Source organism: Sus scrofa, chromosome 9 (genome assembly GCF_054392235.1).
Source record: "Sus scrofa isolate SSC_HxYL_T2T_F1_AM1 chromosome 9, Sscrofa_HxYL_maternal_Yorkshire_Landrace_v2.0, whole genome shotgun sequence".
Classification (NCBI taxonomy): Eukaryota; Metazoa; Chordata; class Mammalia; order Artiodactyla; family Suidae; genus Sus; species Sus scrofa.
The window spans coordinates 79,476,606-79,496,153 of record NC_139391.1 but is presented as its reverse complement, the minus strand read 5'-3'; the positions used below and the strand labels follow the sequence as shown (position 1 = coordinate 79,496,153).

The 19,548-nt window shown below is 34.6% G+C and overlaps 1 protein-coding gene across 21 annotated transcripts in view; it reads right to left on the bottom strand.

Moving 5' to 3' along the window:
• Positions 1-19,548, bottom strand: part of PPP1R9A (protein phosphatase 1 regulatory subunit 9A) — a 315,461-nt gene that overhangs the window by 125,955 nt on the left and 169,958 nt on the right. For all 21 annotated transcript variants that reach the window (XR_014815840.1, XM_021063370.2, XM_021063375.2 and 18 more), the window contains exons 3-4: positions 14,710-14,842; positions 12,441-12,561 (exon numbers count right to left, since the gene is read on the bottom strand). Coding sequence is in view for 20 of the 21 variants with exons in the window: in XM_021063370.2 (XP_020919029.2) it covers positions 12,441-12,561; positions 14,710-14,842 (254 nt within the window). In the remaining variant the exon portion in view is untranslated. The remainder of the gene's footprint in view (positions 1-12,440; positions 12,562-14,709; positions 14,843-19,548) is intronic.

Here is a 19,548-nt window from a genome sequence, read left to right as displayed (position 1 = left end):
CCGGTGTATTCTTAGAGATTTCATGGTGTGAACTCATGTATAGATCTACAATTATTTTGAGTGAATTTGTATATGGTGTGTTGTAAAGTCTGTGGTTCAATTTTTTGTTTTTCCATATGGATGTCTAATTCTCTTGGTATTATTTGTTGAAAAGACTGTACATTTTACCACTGAATTTTCATGGCACTTTTATTGAAAATCAACTAACTATATCTGTCTCAATCTACTCCTTACTTTCTATTCTACTTTACTGATCTATATTTCTAATTTTTTATACCAATGTCACATGGCCTTGGTTACAGCTGTTTTGTATTTAAGTCTTGAAAAAATTAGGCAAGATTAGTCTTCTAATTTTATTCTTTTTCAGAATTTTTATTCTAGGCCCTTTGCATTTCCTATGCATTTTGGAACCAACTAATCAATTTCTATTAGGAAAAAAAAAAGAAGAGGAACAAAGAGAAGGAGGAGGGGGGAGGAGGAAGGGCAGGGGAGGGGGAGAAGGAGGAGGGGGAGAAGGAGAGGGAGGAGGAGAGGGAGGAGGATGCAAGAGGAAGGAGGAGAAGAAGAAGCCTCTTGGAATTTTGATTGGATTTTTTTTGAAACTATAGATCAATATAAGGATATCTGACATCTTAACAATTTTGAGCCTTCTATTTCATCAATATTGTGTCTTCATTTATTTATCTAACCAAATATCAAATTATCAGTCCCTAATATCATCTCAATATTTTTCATTTTTATCCAACAACATCCTCACATAACTAAGAGCTCTATGACAAGCCATACCCTGAAAAGACTGTTCACATCTCTGCCTTCTTTTACAAAAAAATCTTTACACACACACAAAAAAATCCCATAAGTCTCTTTTCCACCTTCTCAAAAATCCTCTCTTGGAAATCCAGCTCTTTTCTTTGAGGAGTTATCCACTTATCCAAGCCTAGTAATTTTTCAAATTCTTGAACCTTTCCTATATCATACATTTTATACTTCCACCTACTGTTACCAGATATTGTTTGACATTCCTTTTTAAATTTTTTTTGGATTTTTAAAACAGAATAGTGATTTACAATACTGTTGTAGTTTCAAGTGTACAGTAAAGTGATTCAGGTATACATGTAGATAGGTAGATGATAGAGAGATAGGTAGATATAGAACAATGAACTCAAGGATATGCACTCAGTACACAAAACATGATGACAAACAAACACACATGCATGTGCTACAGTCTATTACATTCAAGAGTACAGAGGCCAGTAGTTCAGATGGGCTCAACTAATGCCACTTAAATGATTTCGGTGAAGAACTGAACACTAAGCTTAGCCTTGAAGTAGAAGGTAATCAAATGCTGAGAAAAATATAATTCTGGATAGGGTGACAAGGATGAAAGGAAATGTGGTAGTAAGAAAAGAATCTAAACCTTGGAATTGCTCAGATCTAAATTTCAATTCCAAAGCTTTCACTTCCTGATAATCTACTAAAAATCTCCATTGCTATTTCCTCATCTATATGTTGTTTTAGGAATCCTGTTAAATTTGTGTAGTGTAGAGAAACACACAAAAAAATTACTGAACGATAGAAAAAGAAAAGAAGTAGAAAGTAGATAGCAGACTGTGAGTCAAAGTTTCTGCAAAGGAGCCCTGGAAAGAAAGAAAGAAATCTGAGGTAAAGTAAACCCAGACCTAGTTTCTCATCCTGCAAGCATGGTGAATGTTAAGAATAAGGAAGACAAATGGCTTGAGCTACATCATCCCAGACTTGATAGTAAACAACACAATTTACAAAACTGGAAAAGCAATGAGTACTTGGGAAAAAAAGATGATGGATTGGGGGTTGAGGGAGGGATGCCATTTAAAATGCATTCCACATGTAAAAGAATCTAATTGGAACACTCCCTAACACCATACACAAAAATAAACTAAAAATAGATTAAAGACCTAGATATAAGACCAGACACTATACAATTCTTAGAGGGAAACACAGGCTAAACACTCTCTGACATAAATGACAGCAACATCTTCTCAGATCCACCTCTTAGAGTAATGACAATAAAAACAAAAATAAACAAATGAGACCTACTTAAACTTAAAAGTTTCTGCACAGCAAGGAAACCCTAAACAAAACAAAAAGACAACCCACAGAATGGGAGAAAAGCTTTGCAAATGAAGCAGCTGACAAGGGATTAATCTCCAAAATTTATAAACACCTTCTGCAGCTCAATACCAGAAAACAAACACCTTATCAAAAAATGGGCCGAAGATCTAAACAGACAATTCTCCAAAGAAGACATACAGATGGCCAAAAAACACACGAAAAGATGTTCAACATCAATCATTATTAGAGAAATGCAAATCAAAACCACTATGAGGTACTACCTTACACCAGCCAGAATGGCCATCATCAAAAAGTCTACAAACAATAAATGCTGGAGAGGGTGTGCAGAAAAAGGAACCCTATTGCACTGTTGGTGGAACTGTACAATGCATTTTGATTGTTTTAATTTTAGCAAAAGTTTATTTAGATGTTTTTTTATCATTTACCTCAGATCACAGTTTTCTTAATCCCATTTTCTATAAAACTTTTTTTCTTCAACTATGAATTCCTGAAACAATGAATCCTTAGTTTAGATAGAGAAGGTCTACTATAACTACCATTATATGCTGGTTGCAAAGATAAGCAAAAATACATATGAGGATTAGCACAGTAATTGACATATCATGTAGCCTTAATGTATTGCAGTTTTAGTAATTATTGTTTTGACTCAGATGTGCCAGGAGATTGTGGAAGGAAACTAGTATAGACAATAATGTAATCTTTTGTGGTATATATACACAATGGAATACTACTCAGCCATAAAAAAGAATGACATAATGCCATTTGCAGCAACATGGATGGAAATAGAGAATCTCATACTGAGTAAAATGAGTCAGAAAGACAAAGACAAATACCATATGATATCACTTATAACTGGAATATAATATCCAGCACAAATGAACATCTCCACAGAAAAGAAAATCATGGACTTGGAAAATAGACTTGTGGCTGCCTGATGGGAGAGGAAGGGAGTGGGAGGGATCGGGAACTTGGGCTTATCAGACACAACCTGGAATAGATTTACAAGGAGATCCTGCTGAGTAGCATTGAGAACTATGTCTAGATACTCATATTGCAACAGAACAAAGGGTGGGGGAAAAATGTAAACATGTAAGGATAACTTGATCCCCTTGCTGTACAGTGGGGAAAAAAAATAAATTATAAAATAATAATAATAATAATAATAATAATAATGTAATCTTTGTGATTAAAGCAGAGAATTGAATATGTTGTTAAGAAATAACATTGATATTCAATGCCAACAAGACCCTGGGTTATGACTGGTAAAAAATGGAGAGCAATCATATGCTGTTGTTTAGAAGGGTATCATAAAGTGGCAATTGTAGAAGAATAATCTTGGGATCAGGAAAAGGATGAACAGGAAAAGAATGGCTGAAAGAAACCCACAGAAATAAGGATTAAGAGGAAGACCAGGCCCAGAGAGTAAACACAAAAGAAGAATCTGAGAGACACTCCAGAGAAAGAAATACACAATATAATAAAATATTTTGTAGGTAAAATAAATGAAAGAATAAAAGATGATTAGAAAGTTTACATCTAAAGTGATGAAGCACAGAATAAACACAGAAAACACAGGTTGTTCAGATCAAAGGAAAGAAAGATAAAATAAGGAAAAGAATTAAATTTATTTTATGTTGAATATGAGACAGAAGTAAGATATAAAGGAAATAAATGAATAGGTTCTAGATGCACGAAGATTGGGATGTGTGTGAATTTGGGAGAAATTTATACAGAATCATTTTTAAAAATCAGTTCATTGGCTGAATACAGAAATGAGTTCAAGAAGCTCAGCTTGGAAGTGAAGCATTCTTACAATATAGGATGAAAAAATAGGAGGATCTATACAGGAGAACCTGTAAAGTCTCTCTCCTGCTGGTTTGCTCTCTCTCTCTTTCTCTCTCTCGCTCTCTCTCGCTCGCTCTCTCTCTCTCTCTCTCTCACACACACACACACACACACACACACACACAGAAACACATCCCCCAAAAAAAGAACCTACAAGGAGAGGGACATGGATCTCATTAGAAATAAACGACTAAAATGACACTGAAAAGTTTAAGATTAGATCTAAGAAAAGGCTACTGGATATCTCAAAAAGTAGGCAAAAAATTTTCAAAGCAATACATTTCACAGAAAATTAAGGCTAGAAACTAAATACAGAATTTTACTGTGATAAGTTTAAAGGTGCACTTTAATTCTGCTTATTGTACTTGATCGTTTTTGTTACCAGAACAGAGGAGTAGAAGAGAAAGTTCCTTAAGAGTTAAGAAGTGAAGACAGTGGTATGGACCACTTATCTGTAGAGATTAGCACTAAAAGAACAGGTGATAACAGTTAAAAAAATTTAATGAAAACATTACACCAAAAATAATTTACAAAAAGTAGAAAGAAATACAAGTGTCCGAGAGTTGTGGTTGCCAAGGAGGAGGGGGACCATGGTGGACAGACCATGATGGAAAATATTTTTTTAAAATATATTTATATATATACATGACTGAGTCACATTGATATACAGCAGAAATTGGCACAACATTGTAACTCAACTATACTTTAATGAAAGTTTTAAAAAGAAATGCAAGTGTGCAGTAAACATTTTAAAAGATGAAAAACCAAGAAATTATCAAGTAATTCAGGATTTTATAACAGAATATTCGACCCTAAGGAAGGGGCAATAGACATTGCAAGGGGAAGTACAACTTGAAAAACCTTTTTGAAGGGTGGTTTAGCGATGTTTAAAGTGCATTTAAAATATACTGCACTTTAACAGTAATTCCACTCCAAGGAAGTACTTTCAAAGAAATAATCAGATATATTAACAATGATTTTTACATAAAAATGCTAACCTGATTAATATCTTGAAACAACATATTAGTATAATAATATCTAAATGGTTCACATATATAATACTATAGCATAACATAGCCTTAAGGTCTGCTGTGGAAAAGTATTTAGCAATGTGATGTAACATATTATTTAAGTATAGGTTCTGGAATCAGATATCCTAAGTTCACATCCAGGCTCTGCCACTCACCTGCTGTGACTATGTAAGAGGAACCACAGCTTTCTTATACATAAAGCAGAAATAACAATAATTTTATGTATTTAATCAGGGCTGTTAACAGGATTAAATAAGATACAAAATATAAAGAACCTAGCATACTGCCTGACATACAGTAAGCACTCAACAAATATTATCTTGATGAATAAAAAATAAAAACCCATAAATCTATATATTCAATTGATCTCAATTTCATTAAATAAGTAAACAAAGGCATAAGCACAGAAATACTCTAAAAGGAAATTCATAGCAGGATTTAAGAGTGATCAACTCTAGATGGTGGGATTACATGAGATTTTTATTTTCTTCTTTACATTTTTCTACATTTTTCAAATTTTCAACAAAGAACATGTATTACACTTCTAACTTTAAGATGTTCTCAAAATTCAGTACATGCTGATTTGACAAGTGAATATGGCATTTTACAGTGCCTGTGGAAATTGTCTAAAAAGTTTTCCTCTAGACTGAAGCATTATAGTCACTTGTTCTTTATTAAGTATGCATATGTGAATAAATAAAATAACTAGACTAAAGGTTCTGGACGCAAAGATCTACAATCTGTAACACAACGCCAAAAAGATATTTCCTCAAAAGTGTAAGAGACAGGGGGAATTCATACAAATGGTTTTGAGCTCCTGTTTTTCAACAGATATTTTTTTACAGTGCTTATCATAAACAATTAAATATAGTAGAAAATAAAACAATCTGTATATTACAGCACTTCCTAATTTTTTTAATTCATCTGTGTAAACATCCTTATGTTCATGTATACCCATGAGCCCAACATTAGAAAAAAAAAATTTGGAAAAGTCCTAAAGAAAAAAAAACAAAAAAACAAAAAAACCCTGTCAACCTAGAATTCTATACACAGAGAAAATATATTTTAAAAAAAACAAAGGTAAAACAAAGACCTATTAATACATACAAAGCTGGAGTTCCCATCGTGACTCAGTGGTTAATCCAACTAGGAACCATGAGGTTGTGGGTTCAATCCCTGGCCTTGCTTAGTGGGTTAAAGAATGCGGCATTGCCATAAGCTGTGGTGCAGGTTGCAGACGCGGCTCGGATCCCACGTTGCTGTGCCTCTCTACAGCTCTGATTCAATCCCTAGCCTGGGAACCTCCATATGCCATGGGAGTGGCCCTAGAAATGGCAAAAAGACCAAAAAAAAAAACACAGACATACACACACAAAGCTGAAAGAATTCATCACCAACAGATCTGGTGATAAAATGAGGAACGATGCCCTTCAGAGAGAAGAAAAGTGATGCCAAGTGGATATATAGATCTCCACGAAGGAATTAAGAACATTGGAAATGGTCACTGAGAAAACAGAAGAAAGTCAAGTCATAAAGCATTCCATGCAACAGGAAGAGTGACAACAGGTATTTGGCTGGATTTGCTTTCTGCATTCAGAGACCAGTGTAAGAAAGAGGCATCTCACAGTTAAAATGCAGATTTCTGACCCTATATAATTCTTCCTGCCTGTCTCAATACAGAGAGCATTAAGGGATGAAGAGGGCTCAATATTTTATTTGATTATTTGATTATTATTTTCATTAAAAGGGTATTAATTTAAAAAACCTTTTCATTTCAAAAGGACACATATATTAAAGAAAGATTTGAAAATCTGATACATAGTTAAACAAGGAAATAAAAGCTGCCCTTAATTTAGAAAAGATGGAGGGAGGGGGAAAAGTTCTAGGGAGTTTGTGGGCATTTTAATTTACTTTTTTAAAGGTAAGTTGTGTGAGGTTAATGTGGAGACAAACTCAAGAAACTAAAAATGAACAGAAGGAGAGGTGAAAACAACTGGACAGGGATGATAGGAATAAATAATACTAGTTACAAAAAGGGCAATTGTTCAGGGTTATGGCCACCATGGATTGGCCCTACATACTATAAAGTCATGAAACAGCAAGGTATTTACTACATAAATGGTTATTATGGCAGGGAACATTTTGGGGGCATCTGTTACCCACTTTGCTTGCATCTCTTATCTTGAGAGAGGGTAAATGTTCGATGCAACCTCACATAGTAACTGATAATCTCTCTCAAATCTTAGCTCATAAATAGAAACACAGAAAAGACACGGGATGAGTCCTGGTGATAAAAATTAAGTGGACAGCTTTCTGCATCAGACCATTCCAAAGTAGAAAGAATGCAGATAATAAAAGACTATCCAAAAATTTTCCAGAATAGCGGAGGAAACAGCATGTTTTTCCCTAGAAACACTATCTACTGGAATGGAATTTACCAGGAAGGTACTTGGCTAGTTTGTAAAAGGGATCTAGTCCTGGCCATTTCCTCAATTGTTTCCACGTGCTCATAAACACAACTGAGCAATAGGACTGACTGTTCACCAGCCTCAGTCTAGTTATTTATTGACATTATGTATCTAGGAAGGGGAAACAAAAACAAAAATACTACTTCACAGGGCTTCTGTCAGCAAAGCAACCAAGGAAGAATGAGAGAGAGACCAGCTGGAGCAATATTAATGAACTCTGGACAACAGTCTTCCCCAAAATGCTAGATAGCGAAGTTTTAAATGTATAAGAAAATACATGTCATAGCAATAATATCCCGAATCTCTAAGAGCTGAACAAGCAAAATGTTTGATAAGAAGAGTGACACAAGATTTTGTGTGCAGTGAGGAAACCACAGACTAAGGAATTAGAACAGAGTTTCCATTCAGACAGGCCCCAGGTTGGAGAGTACCTCGGGGGATAGACAGGTCCTGCAGGGGGCAGAGTTTGCTGCAAGGTAAGCAAAAGAATAGAACTTCATCTGTTTTATATGTTGGTGTTACCAAAAAGACTGTCAAAAATAACTAATTTTTTTTTGTTTTTTGCCTCACTAGCAGCATATGAAAGTTCCTGGGCCAGGGAGTGAACCCGTACCACAGCAAGGACCTGAGCCAAAGCAGTGACTTAACCTGCTGAGCCATCAGGGAACTCCAAAAATAACTAAAATATTTTAAACCAAAACTTGGATGGGGATAAAATATACTGCATCGTAACCTCACATTTGATATCTTTTCCAAAAAATTGAAAAATGAAAAGGACAATGTCCCAAAATGATAATATGCAAAAGCTTGAGAAACAAACATAGGAGCCAGCAACAAAGCAGATTTTAAATGCATTTTTAATTTGCTTATTTAGCCCAGCATTATTACTATCTTTTGTCAGTTATCACCCATATGATTTATTCTACTATCAGCATTTTCAATTGTGTTATTATAAAATACATTTGCTTTATAGATTCATTAAGGGGGACTGGAGAAATAATTAGTGTGGTAAAAGGTCCTTTCATAAAATTATGGCAGCAAAAACTAATGGTTAATATATTTAATATTATTTTAATAAAAATTTAGGACTAAAACAGAAAAAGCAAATGGCTATCATGCCCCTCAGCTAAATTACAAGCTATTCTGTGAGAGGCAAAGTAGCATGCACAAAAACAAAAAAAAGAGAGAGAGAGAGAAGAGAAGAAAGCAACAGAAAAATAAAAATGTTAAGCACCAGAACTGTATGTCTTAGAAGTGAGGAAAGTGTATTTGCTAATTCAACAAATATTTACTGAGCACCCCCCCTACACTTCAGGTGTCATGTGAAAAGGTAGAGACAAATATGAAAAGAAAATTTAAAAGGTAAGAAATCATACCAAAGGAAGATTCAAAACTTTTAACAATGCTAGATGACCCAGGAGATAAACAGCTATGGCAAAGTGTTAAAAGTACTTAAAATGTTTGTGAGTTTGTGTGTGTGATGAGTTTGTGAGTCATTTGGAAAGGCTAAAATCAATCACAACAAAAAAGGCATCCTGTGTTGGGGGCAGGAAGGGCAGGGGAGGGAGAAACAAATTTTCTCTATACATCTGTTTATTTGACATACCTTAAAGGAAGCTTGACCAAATCTGAGATTAAAGTGAAATCGTTTTAAGAAGGAAAGAGTTATTAAGAAAGTCAAAGCAGGAGTTCCCATCATGGCTCAGTGGTTAACGAACCCAACTAGCATCCATGAGGATGCGGGTTTGATCCCTGGCCTTGCTCAGTGGGTTAAGGATCCAGTGTTGCTGTGAAGCTGTGGTGTAGGTCGCAGACACGGTGCCTCAGATCCTGAGTTGCTGTGGCTGTGGTGTAGGCTGGTGGCTACAGCTTGGGTTTGATCCTTACCCTGGGAACCTCCATATGCCACTGGTGAGTCCCTAAAAAAGATAAAAAGGAAAAAAAAAAAAAAGAAACTCAAAGCAAGCTAGAAGGGTATAATACAGACTCATCCTTTTAAAGATAAAAGGAACATCTAGCCCAGAACTTTAATTCTGCCCACAGCTGAGCTCTGAAGAGTAACTTTCCCAAGGCCACATGGTGTTAACTTTATTACTTTCAGTTGTAGTTTAAAATATATAAAGTATAACATATTTGCTATAGAAAAATCAAATATGCCATCTTAGCTGAAATTTTCAAAAAACACAGATTAGAGTCATTCAACTTTGGTGTGTATTAACTCTATGTTTTTGAGAGAAAGACAGACAGATGGACAGATAGATGAGAGCAGGTTAGGAGGAGGGATGAAAAAAATAGAAAACATATCCATAAAAGAATCGTATTACATTAATTCTACTGTTTTGTAAATCCTTAGTACAATATCTTTCTATGTCACTTAAAAATTTTATGTCACTTAATTTTATGTCACTTAAAAATTATAATTGACTGGAGGCAGCAAGCAACTGCTCATTCTGTAATTCTTACACTGATAACATTTTATTTTTTTATGTTTTTTGTCTTTTTGCCTTTTCTTGAGCCGCTCCTGTGGCATATGGAGGTTCCCAGGCTAGGGGTCTAATGGGAGCTGTAGCCACTGGCCTACACCAGAGCCACAGCAATGTGAGATCTGAGCCACGTCTGTAACCCACACCACAGCTCACGGCAACACCAGATCCTTAACCCACTGAGCAAGGCCAGGGATCAAACCCGCAACCTCACGGCTCCTAGTTGGATTCATTAACCACTGCACCATGACGGGAACTCCCTAAGAACATTTTAAATAGTAAACATTTTAATACTGTGCAAATGAGGACACCAGTAATGCTGGTAATAATAGAAGAATAATTTAAAAGATGCAAATACTGCCATAAATCTAATAATGTAAGCACTTCTTTTCAAATATATATAAATTATACGTATGTGTATAGATACACACACTCAATTTTCATAAATAATGAAAGGTATGGAATGAAAGATCTCAAAAGTCCCTCTGACCATCAAAATCAAATAATTCTGTACATATTTCATACATCTTTCTATAGTTGTTCATAAGACTTCCCATAATTACTTTTTTTAATAAATTTCAAGCTTATTCCTACTTCAATCAATGACAGTTTCAAACACAAACAGCACTGTGGAAGATTTAATTTTCATAAACTTATCTAATGTTTACAACAATCCTGCAATGGAGATAATATGAAAATTTAGTAATTTGTTCAATATCCCACAGCTGATAAGTAGAGGGAATGGAATTAAGAATCCTGGCCACATGATTCCAAAGATTCTGCTCATTTCATTCCATCAAGTTGTCTGTCTCAATATATTCACTGAGGCATTTATTAAGCATCTATTATAACAAGAGTAGGATTACTGTACTACGTAAACGTTCATTTTAAAGGATTGAGGAAATTCACACGGACTGATAAAGCAAAGTTCACTTTAAATACTAAAACCACAGAGGAGAACAAATCAGTAAATAGGTCAACAGAAAAAAATCCTAATTTTAAAAATAGTGATGGAAAAACAAATAGGTCTGAGTTTAGAACAATGGGAATTGACTAAGTGATGAATGCAGAATGTTCTACTTTAAAAAAAAATCAATTTGTATTTTGGTTTGGCTTTGTGGCCCATTTATGTAAGAGAAGTAGTTCATAATAATTTAACATTGTTTGATTACTAACAGTAAGAATTATTTCCTATCACTTTAGAATAACAAATTTTTCATGAAACTTAAAAAGAAAAGATGTATATTTTAGAAATTTTATCTCAGTTGGAAGATATTTACTACAACCATTATGTAATCCATTGAAGGGGCAAAAGGTTATTTTCAACTAATTTGAAAAGGAGGAAGACAATAAATTACTTTCAAACACAAAATATTGATAGCTCACTTTCTTTAAGTGTGATACACATTCAGTCACCTGAACAGTCACTCAAAAGAATAATTTCAGACCCTTCTTTTCTTTTCAAGTGTTATGGGAATACAAATAAGGCTATTGGCTAAGATGAGGTCCCAAACCTTATAGGAAGAGATGATGCTGAAGTGTGGCTTTCTATTTAAATAAATCGATTTAGTTCCCCTTGGGAAACATCTGTGTATATCAATATGTTTTTAGAATTACAAAAGAAATAATGCTACTACTAGTCTCTTTGGAAATTCATAAATGATTTTCAACATGCTTTATTATTTTGGATAAGATGGTTAAGTGACATATACCAAAACTTTGAAAAAAATCAAAGCCAGTTATTCAATGTCCTATAACAATAAGATGACATTTCTTTGAATTTGACACTCAGATTTGGGGGTCTACTTTAATTTCTATTGCCAATCCTCTACTTCAGCTCCAACTTGATTCATCAGTAGTCTATGGTCAGAATTAATCAAAATCTTTAAAGATACTTGTAGCTTAGATGATGAAAGCCAAGACATAAAATAATGATCATCTGATGCTCTGGTGTGCATCCAAATTACTGAAGGTGGATGTTTAACCCTCTCCTGGATATTTTAATTCCACAAGTTTAGGCGGCACTCAAAAGAACCTGTGTATTTACACAGAACACATTTTTTGAAGGACATTATCTCCAGAATTACCATCCTTGCTGAATTAGAGTTCCTATTTTACCTTTTACCTATGTCATTTACAGAACTGCCAGAACTATTATTTGTTTTGATATTTCTGAAGTTAAAATATATGCTGATCGCATAGTACCTATTCTTAAATAATATACACCCATGCTTGTGCTATCCACTTTCCACTAGCTAGACAGATGGCTAGATACAAAGGCAAACAGATAGAGATAACAGCTCCATCCACTTACCTACCTATATACATTAAAGAAACGTATTCTGCCTACAACTAAAAAAATAATTTATGTGTTTTAACATTTTCCACATCTGAGACACACTCTGAAATTCCGTCCTAAAAAATCAAAAGAAAGCTATCTTTGAAATTCCCAGAAATGTTTCTTAGGAGATTTTAGTTATTAACAACAGTAGTTGGCTTACCTGCCATCACGCTGAGCAGCACCACCTTCTGTTACTGTCTTGACAAATATGCCCAGCTTTTCAAGACCAGCATCTGCTCCAACACCCATTCCAATAATACTTATACCAAGTCCATCCTCATCTATGAAAAAGGAAAAAAAAAAGCAACAAGCTAAGTTTTATACTTGTCCACAATTATCTGGTAAGATCTATTTGCTGCTTTTAATTTTGTTCTTTGTGAACGTTATTGATATGCTTGCCTTGATAGAATTTTTATTTTAGGCTGGGGAGCAAAGACGTCAAATAGGACCCCTCAAAAGGCTCATTATTTTAGTCTCACTTTATTGTAGCTGGCTATTCATTGTGATCCCCAGAAAAGGTAATGATTTGGTTACTAAGCAATCAATCTGTTTTAAAACATAGCCTGTCTAAATAATATAATATTTTAAGCACAGAGCATTACATACTCAAACATATATATATATATATATAAATGTGATCATCATATATCTGGAATTTCCCCTTTATTTACGTGGTCTTCTTTTTCTTTTATATTTGGTCCTTATCTCCATAAGATGGTATATGTCTTTCAGTACTTTCCTCTTTCCTACTATACAAGCATATAAACATATACATAAATATAACATAGAGATATGCCTTCATTTTCCTTATTTCCTTTACACAAATAAGATCGTATTATACCCATTTTTCTCTGAACTTACTTTTCTAATCCAATGAATACCTCATGGATATCAACTTTGTATGCATTATATGTTATAGTGTGATGTTGTTTTCTATTTCTCTACTAACAGACATTCATTTTTGTTTCATTTTATTGGCCCTTTAAACAATACTGAAAAACATGTTTGTTAATTCACTTTGTTAATTATGTGTTTATCCATATTTTCAATTCTCCTTTCTGTGAACAAACATATTTTTAACATCAATGAAATAAAAGATACAATATTTTGTATTCCAAATTTTTGGGTTAACACTCAAAGTTATTTTCTAACAGCCTCAAACTCTTTATAGTAGTGGTGTAAATATTAAAAAGTAAATATTAGCTAATCAACAGTGGTGGACTGGTAAAGGAAAACTGGTTCATGTGCTCAATTGAATGACTGATACTTTAAAGACTTTTTAAAAATAACCTTCAATTTACTAAGTATTCTTAACTGGTACTTTCTAGAATAGAGTTCATCTATAAGTAATTGATTATTATTTATTACTAGCTCCTGCTTTAAGCACTTCTAAGTACAGCTCATAACCCTTCATCTTTGTCTACACATGCTTAAAAATTTTGTCATTTGGCTTAAGTGTGATGTGTTTGTTCAGTTGTGTGCAAAGGAAAGCTTAAAAGAGTGTTCTCCCTGGAGGAAATGTGTGATGTGATCCACAAACGAAGGCACATCTACATTGATTTCAGGCATAGGTCTCTCTCCAGTGTAAGAACTGTTGACCAAATGAGTAACCACAGTGATTTTTCTTCATTCCTTACATTAAGTATATCTGCACACATCATTTCCCATATTTATGTCATTTTAATTGTTTTTCTGGTAGAAATATTCATGTTCATCGGGAGGCTTTCTTTTGCTAAAAATGTACCTACATTCATTACAGTTTTAGGGTTTCTCCCCAGAATGAGTTTTCTTAAGTACATGCAGGTTAGATGCATGCTAAAGCCTCTTCCTCACTGGTTACAATATATAGAGTTTCTTCTCTCCCACATGAACTATACATAAATTGTGTATATGGAGTTCTCGTCATGGCACAGCGGAAACAAATCCGACTAGGAAATTATGAGGTTGTGGATTCAATCCCTGGCCTTGCTCGGTGGATTAAGGATCTGGCGTTGCTGTGAGCTGTAGTGTAGGTCACAGACGCGGCTCAGATCTGGCGTTGCTGTGGCTCTGGCATAGGCTGGCAGAGACCCTGAGCCTGGGAACCTCCATATGCTGTGGGTGCGGCCCTCAAAAATAAAAGACAAAAAAAAAAAAAAAAAAGAAAAGAAAAAAGAAAACATCAGGCCTTACTTCCTTACTCCAGGTCATCAACCCAGCCAACTAAAGTACAAGGGTTTCAGTGGGGAGGGGATGGGAGGAGTCTTTTAATTCACCATTTATACAGAATTCATGTAAACTATTTATGAAATTTAAAAATAAAACCCTCCACAAGAATTAAAACCTTATCCAATCCTTGGGAGGGGGAAGGCTATATTAGGGAAAATAAAGTAATTTCTGTATTATTAACATAGCAATATAATATTGTTGCCGCTATAGAGCTCATATACCTTTCTCTAATTCCACTGGGAAAAGTTCCAGCTTTTCTACACGCTTTTCAAGTTCATACTCAGCCGAAGCTGCCACGGGGTCAACTTCATCATTTCTCCTGTCATAGTCTTCATTGGAGTATGTACTGAAGACCTGTAATAAGACGTCAACAAAAAAGATGATAACCCAGAAAAAAAAAAACAAAAAACAGCTTTCTTAAATTAAAAACAAATCTGCTAAGTATCCAAAACTCCATAAGTAAAAACTTTTATATGAAGAATTTCTTCTAAACAACTGTTTTATCATAAAATCAATTGAGATGTTAAGAAGAGAAAAACTGAATCAGATTATAATTATAATTTTTAAAATGTACCACTTTTAGGGAGTTCCCATTGTAGCTCAGCAGAAAGGAATCCAACTAGTATCAATGAGGATGCAGGTTCGATCCCTGGCCCTGCTCAGTGGGTTAAGGATTCAGCGTTGCCATGAGCTGTGATGTATGTTGAAGACGCAACTTGGATCTCATGTTGCTGTGCTGTGGTGTAGGCCAGCGGCTGTAGCTCCAATTCAATCCCTAGCCTGGGAACTTCCAAATGCTACAAGTATGGCCCTAAAATAAAAAATGTACCACTTGTGATAATTTGGGAGACAAGAGTAGCCACAGAATACATTATATGGATAGCAATATTTATCACTTTTTACAGAATCAGAGTATACCATACTCGCTAGAATAAAACTAATGTAAAGCATCTTGAAGCTACTGAAGCAAAGACCAACACTGAACCTATTTCATGCTATGACCCATCCAACCCCTGATTTGTGTGTTGGCAATCTAGAAATATATTTCAAACACAGAAGCACTGAAACTGACTTCTATTCTATACTGTACTAGGCTGGGTTAAGCTCTCATTTGTCGTCTCTCATTTTATTTGCATGTAGATATAAATTAAATTCTCATTGAACCTTTTTTATGGAACAACCATCAAAATATTGCTTAAGAGCTGCAGAGAGAATATTGCTCCTCCCTTATGAACTAAATCACTCAAAAACTACTAAATGTGGTCTTCAGATGTAGCCATAAGAAACATATTGTCCTTATATCTGTTGAAATATTTTTTATGTGAAAAGTAACTGGGAATAGGTATACAATTCTTCACTTAAAACACTGAAGAATATTTAAAAGAAATGTATAATTCATCAAGTCCAATTAATCTGCATAGTAAAAATTGACATTTTTGATCAAATTCAAAACAATTATGAAGTATCTAGACTGTGCCACTATTATGATGTATTTAGATTGTGCCTGATAAAACTTTGTCCTGTCCTCCAAAATTAAAATCTAAGATCTGTTACTTTTTAAAAATATATATAATTAAGCAATAATAAAAACAGAAAGCAAGACAGAAAGCCAGAGATGAAAGAAAGCAAGTCTTTTGCCTACAAAGCTGGCCCTACTAGTCCAGATGTGCTTTACATTCATATTATTGGAAAACTTGCAACACTTACATGCTATATATGGTAACTTATAAAACAGAAATACATATTGCCTATATAGAAACAGATGTAGTATGGTTCCTTATTCTACATATGTCTCAAAACCATGTAATTTGTAGGTTCTGTACCAGAATGAACAGCTCTTTTTACTCCAACTTTCAACATGTTTTCATAGCATTGTGCCATTCACTTGGTCTCTACCGCATTTCTCCACCACAGCACATTTTATTTCTGCATCAAAATGTGCATTTCTAAACTATAGGGTTTCTACCTTTTTAATTAATCTTTTCACAAAATATGTTTCCTATACCCCTACCATTGAACCCTCTAATTTTTTCTTAAATCATCAGGTTTATACTTTCTCTTAAATAGCCTTTGTATATTTTACCTCCCTTATATGTTCTGGTAATCACTCACATTTATTCATTCATCAAAATCTTACAGAGTACCAATCCTATGCCAGACATTGTACTAGACATTGAAGAAGGCACAGTTTCAAGTAGCTCACAGCTTAATAAGGACACAGAAATCAAAATAAACTACAATACAATGTGATAACTGATGTAACAAAGGAATATACCAAGTAATTTTTTTTATTGTCCTGAGAAAGTGAGGAATTTCATGGAGCAAAAAATATTTGAGTTGAATCTTAAAGAATAAACAAAGATTTGTATATTCAAACGTAGAAGAGGTAGAATGTATGATTCAAACATAAAACATTAGACAAAATATCTGTATCTTTATTTTTCAGAAAACATAAACAATTGAGTAGACAATAATGCAGCATGCCTAGGGAGCAAACTTTAACAACACACAAAGAAAAGTTAGTTGGGGAGTTCCCGTCGTGGCGCAGTGGTTAATGAATCCGACTAGGAACCATGAGGTCACGGGTTCGATCCCTGACCTTGCTCAGTGGGTTAAGGATCCGGCGTTGCCGTGAGCTGTGGTGTAGGTTGCAGACGTGGCTCGGATCCCGCATTGCTGTGGCTCTGGCGTAGGCCGGGGGCTGCGGCTCCGATTCGACCCCTAGCCTGGGAAACTCCATATGCCGCGGGAGCGGCCCAAAGAAATAGCAAAAAAGACCAAAAAAAAAAAGAAAAAAGTTAGTTGGATCTGGAATGTACTGGAAACTACTGGCAAAGATAATTGGAAATTACTCCATTAATGATTGCCACTTGTCTGCTTCTGCTACTAGGTTCAAGTATATGATTGCAAAATAAGGATTTAAAAGATATTCATACTGGAACATAACTCAATTTTGCTACCAAACCATACATGAATTTAAAAATATGTGTGTATACACATACGTGTGTGTGTGTGCTCAAGTGCTATCAAAATGTTCTTTACCAGTCATGCTGGTTTATAAAGTTATTTGAGGATATCCTGAGATTAAATAAAGCAAGCAGAAAACTATATTACTATATATTGGAAAATAGTACTTCAAATAGTTTATTCATTTTCTTTATGATATCTAGGATCTGTGGCTTTTTAGGAAGGTGCTCCCTAGCCTAAACATTGTTCCACATTTTCTTTTAGCACTTTAGGAATTTATAATTTTTTGTTTTTAACCAATCTAAATTTTACTTTTCTTAATCATATTAAATAGGAGGAGTTCCTGTTGTGGTGCAGCAGAAACGAATCCGACTAGGAACCATGAGGTTGCGGGTTCGATCCCTGGCCTTGCTCAGTGGGTTAAGGATCTGGTGTTGCCTTGAGCTGTGGTGTAGGTTGTAGACTTGGCTCAGATCTGGCATTGCTGTGGCTGTGGTGTAGTCTGGCAGCTGTAGCTCCAATTAGACCTCTAGCCTGGGAACCTCCATATGCCATAGGTGCGGCCCTTGAAAAAAAAAAAAAAAAGGAATAGGAATATTTTTCGGATGGATATCTCATTCTTTCCCTACTATTTATTGAATAGACCACATAGACTAATTTGAATAGAAGGGTAGAGGAGTGAAACTATGATCAAGCTGAAGAGAAAAAAATATATTATTTCTTTTCTACAGGATGAAATGGTGATATGTTCATCTGATTACTAGATACCTCCTCACAGAGACAACAGCGGGTCCTTAACCTGCTATCGCAGTTCCCGAACTATTTGCAAAATGTCCAATGACAGAGAAAATGTCTTACTAAATTATGATATATACAAATATGTAATTTCATACAGTGATTAAAAAGCTCTATCTCTGTGGACTTGAAAGGCTGTGAAACACATATTTCTAAACATTGCAGATATATCTATATCTATACCCATATGTATATCTATACTTATCTATCTCTATATATACATACATAGGTATAAATATATTCTCAATTGCTATGATCCCAGTTTTAATCTAAACTAAAGACCTTCTAAATTCTCCAGCTATGTAGCCCTTGCCAAACTGTAAAACCACTCTCTGCTTCAGATTCATTATTTACAAAATGGCTTATAAGAATAATAATAATATCTACTGCTTAAAGTTACTGTGAGAATGAAAGGAGATAATCCACATAATCACACACAGTTCAATGTCAGGGCAGGGAAAGCTTTCCCAGGGTAATATGAGAGATAATAATATTCCCCCAGATAACGACATATCTCATATTCTCATTTACAAATAAGTTTTGAATATTTCATCCACTACAATGCTTAATGCCCTTGGGAAAAAGGAACTACAAGACTAGTTGGTATCATAATGTAGACTGGCCTGCCAAAATCCCTACTTGTGTCCAGATCAATGCACCATAATCACACAGTGGCTAATCATCTGCCAAGCTTTGTTTTGCTTTGACCAGGAAAAACCTCAGAGATGAAAGAAAAATTGACCTAGGTAAAGACTTCCCCTTTCATTAAGATGGTCATGATTCTTTTAATATTCTTACAATTGTTCTACCATTTTATATATATTACTCACCATAACTTCTATATAAATATATATAAATAGTTAATTATTCAAATAATAATAAGAGGCCCATCAAGATTACACTGCAATGCAAAAAAACCGCAAAAAACTATAAAGGCCAACAGCATTCTGGGTCCTGATATTCAATACAACTCAAAATATATACATATATAAATATATATTTAGTTCAATCACTTTCACATTGTTCCTGTGTTATTTCACTGAGAAAAGCAAACAAAAGGATGTTTAAATTTAAGACTTCTTGTTTCAGGGCCAACAAGCTATATTCTATTCCTCGATCAAAGGAAACAAAACAAGACCTCACCCTTTGCTTTGCAGCAGAAGCAGGCTTTTAGGGGTATCAAGTTTACAAATACTGTTAGCAAGGACATTTCTGACCCAGCAACCCAAGGCTACGAAAAATAAATAATGTTAAAATTAGCTTATTAGATTTCAACGCAGATGATTTCTTTTTCACAT